Source organism: Notolepis coatsorum (assembly GCF_963971535.1).
Source record: "Notolepis coatsorum genome assembly, chromosome: 20".
Lineage (NCBI taxonomy): Eukaryota > Metazoa > Chordata > Actinopteri > Aulopiformes > Paralepididae > Notolepis > Notolepis coatsorum.
Genome location: NC_140184.1, coordinates 8,667,854 through 8,671,051, shown reverse-complemented (window position 1 = coordinate 8,671,051; position 3,198 = coordinate 8,667,854). Strand labels below are relative to the sequence as shown.

General features: G+C 38.4%; 1 protein-coding gene across 2 annotated transcripts in view; it reads left to right on the top strand.

Annotated features, from left to right (window-relative positions):
• The window catches only part of LOC311247399 (lactase-like protein), a 12,087-nt gene continuing 8,889 nt past the window's right edge, over window positions 1–3,198 (top strand). For both annotated transcript variants that reach the window (XM_084337792.1, XM_084337793.1), the window contains exons 1-3: window positions 1–109; window positions 755–842; window positions 1,338–1,447. In XM_084337792.1, coding sequence (XP_084193918.1) covers window positions 17–109; window positions 755–842; window positions 1,338–1,447 — 291 coding nt within the window. In that variant the 5' untranslated portion in view covers window positions 1–16. The remainder of the gene's footprint in view (window positions 110–754; window positions 843–1,337; window positions 1,448–3,198) is intronic.

The window sequence follows — 3,198 nt, the reverse complement described above, 5'->3', positions numbered from 1 at the left end:
TATAGACGGCAAAGGAATGAGCATCTGGGATGCGTTCGCTCATAAAAAGGGAAGAATCTTCCTAAACGACACTGGAGACTCCTCATGTGAAGGCTACTACAAATTCAAGGTGATGTACAATATGATGGCAGAAATATGTTTGACACGTTTTCATATCTATCCAGAAAATGGCAGTTTGTGTAAAGTCTCTCTCTCTCTCTCTCTGTCTCTCTCTCTCTCTCTCTCTCTCTCTCTCTCTCTCTCTCTCTCTCTCTCTCTCTCTCTCTCTCTCTCTCTCTCTCTCTCTCTCTCTCTCTCTCTCTCTCTCTATATATATAAGTGTGTGTATATAATATATATATACGTATGTACAGTAGGGCTGTTCTTGACTAAAGAAATTCTTAGTCGACTAATAGTCATATCATAGGATTTGTCGACTAATCGATTAACTGATCGTTTTTTTGTTTTCCACTTGCAATAATGCAGAATAACCTCTTTAAATCCCATGCTTACTAGAGATTTAAGAATTCAGTTTCTCCCGGAATGGAAGAAAGCATAAAAACCAACTAGTTGACTAACAAATTCTTAATTGACTGATAATCCACTGATAATGGACTAATTGACAGTGAAGAGGCAGCCCTAAACCCTCAGCCAACCAAACACAGATCCCTAATGTACATCCCTGAACCCTCAGCCAACCAAACACAGATCCCTAATGTACATCCCTGAACCCTCAGCCACCCATTTCAAATGTGTGTCCTCCACTACTTTACAGGATGACGTCTCCTTGATGAAGGAAACTAAGCTGAATCACTATCGTTTCTCCATCTCCTGGCCAAGGATTTTACCCAACGGATTGAAAAGTAACTATATCCATACTGTATAGTAGTTTATTATCATTGGATTGTTAACTCCTTGCAGATGATAGATGTTGATAGCAGTCCTCATTTCAACATGTGTGGGCCACCACCACCACAGCAAGGGTATTGCTACCACTTTTGGGAATAGTAGTTAATTATACACACAGACAATTATAGGGTAACTTTATTCATCATCATTCATCATAATTAGTAGTATAGTAGTAGTATAGTAGTATAGTAGTAGTAGTAGTAGTAGTAGTAGTATTTGTATGTATTATTTCAATTGGTTAATTCAAATGAAAACGTTTTTTTAATGGTATCTACCGTACTTATTTTCCTAATAAAGTATGTGATTGAGAACAGTTCAGTAACACTGAAAACAGGACACGGAACCAAGACCACAATTATCGCCAAGTGACACTGCTAAAACTATGGGTGATACTCTGGATGACAGTGATTGTGAAAGTTAACATTAGTATCGAATGTCAACTGTTTCAGGTGATCACATCAATGAGAAAGGAATCAAATACTACGATGACTTGATTAACATGCTACTGGAAAACAAGATCACACCCGTTGTTACTTTGTATCACTGGGATTTACCTCAGGTGAGCAACGATCTTGCTGTTAAAGGGAAAATCCATCCTGAAATAGAATTCACATGTTATTTCTATAATACTGTACAGCTCAGTTTCGATTTGGGAAAATGTCTCCCCTGAGGGCTGAGGCTGAATATCAGAGCGTGTGTGTAGTTGTAATGATGTCATCACAAGTTGAATCCTAGAGCTTCTCCATTAATAGTGAACAGTGGACCAACTCCCAGACACTATTGGCAGCAGGCCCGGACTGGCCATCGGGAGCACCAGGAGTTTTCCCGGTGGACTGGCCTGCACAGATAAAAAATAATAATTATTATATTAAAAAAAGAATTATAATTTTTTTTATTTTTTATTATTATTATTATTATTTTTTGCTAGGCCATTGTTTCTAGTTGTGGCGGCGCGATAGTTAGATAACCTAGGTGGGTGGGGAACAACCAGGATTTCACTGCAACAGAGTTGGAGAACTATCTCTCTTGACTCTCTCCCTCTCGCGGATCACACACACACAAATGGAGCCGCGCTGCCGCTTGTGATTGGTGGAGGCGGGACCAGGCGATACAACTGATTGACAGCGGAGGCGGCAAATGGAATGGCAGATGGCACTGAGCCAGGTAGTGAGGGACTCGGGAGAGATACAGTAGAGCGAAAGTCAATTAACGTTGATGTCAAGATGGACAGTGGAAGAAAGAGAAAGGGTGGAGGAGAGAGGGATAAAACAAAGAAAAAGAAAGGCCCTTACAGGAGATGCTGCTAAATCCGGCAACATTTATCAAATGTTTTCTTGCACCAAGGTCAAGGAACCAGCAAGTTAGTCAGTGATAAAAATAAACATGTGGATGTTAGCTAGCTAACGTTACCACCATGCAATACATCATCTCCCCTGTCAAAAGCCCAATTTTAAATCTGCCAAGAAACAAATAAATAATTTAACACTTATGTCTGAAAACTAAAGTGTTATACTCTTACCATATTAGGGGACTAAATTGAAAAACGCCATAAAAAAATTATATGTTGAAATAATTTCCCACTTTCTTTTCCATAAATATTTTATTCAACTTCAGATTAAAAATGAAATACTCCCACTTTTCTGAAAGGAGTTGTTAAATATGTGGTGGTTATGATCGGGGCTGAAGTTGAATAAACAATTTATGAAAGAGAAAGTCAAAAAAATTCAAAGATAATTCAAAGATTACACACCTTTGCCACATATATTGGCTACAAACATAATCACTGCAAAGTTATCAAAGAAATAAGAATCTGATCAGACACAAGGGTTAAGTTGTTGTTCCCTTTCGAATTTCCTCAAAAACATCTAGTCTAGTTAATGTGATCAATATTATTTGACAATTGATGCTCACCACACGCGATACATGTGTCACTATTCTGGCAGTGGCTACTGTTATTATAGTATTGTAATGAAAGGTCTGTTATTTAATGTTTGTGTAAAGGGCTATTTTAACTGTTGATGGGTAGTGCATCAGTAAAGTGAATATGGTATTGTGCTCTTGCTCTGTTTGAATAGGTGGAGACAAATATGTTGTGCTCTTGCTTTTTTCTTTTTGAAGGTGGAGAGAGTAGCATTGCTAGTGCCACAACAGTTTTATTTGAGGTTCATAACAGTACATTGTACTAAGCAATTGTTGGCTCATTAGTTTGTGATTCACATGCACTAAAATTCACCAGAATGCAGGAAATTAAGTCTTTGTAACAAAAAATGTCCTGGTGGGGGACCCCCAGACCCCCCGCTCAAAAAGTGG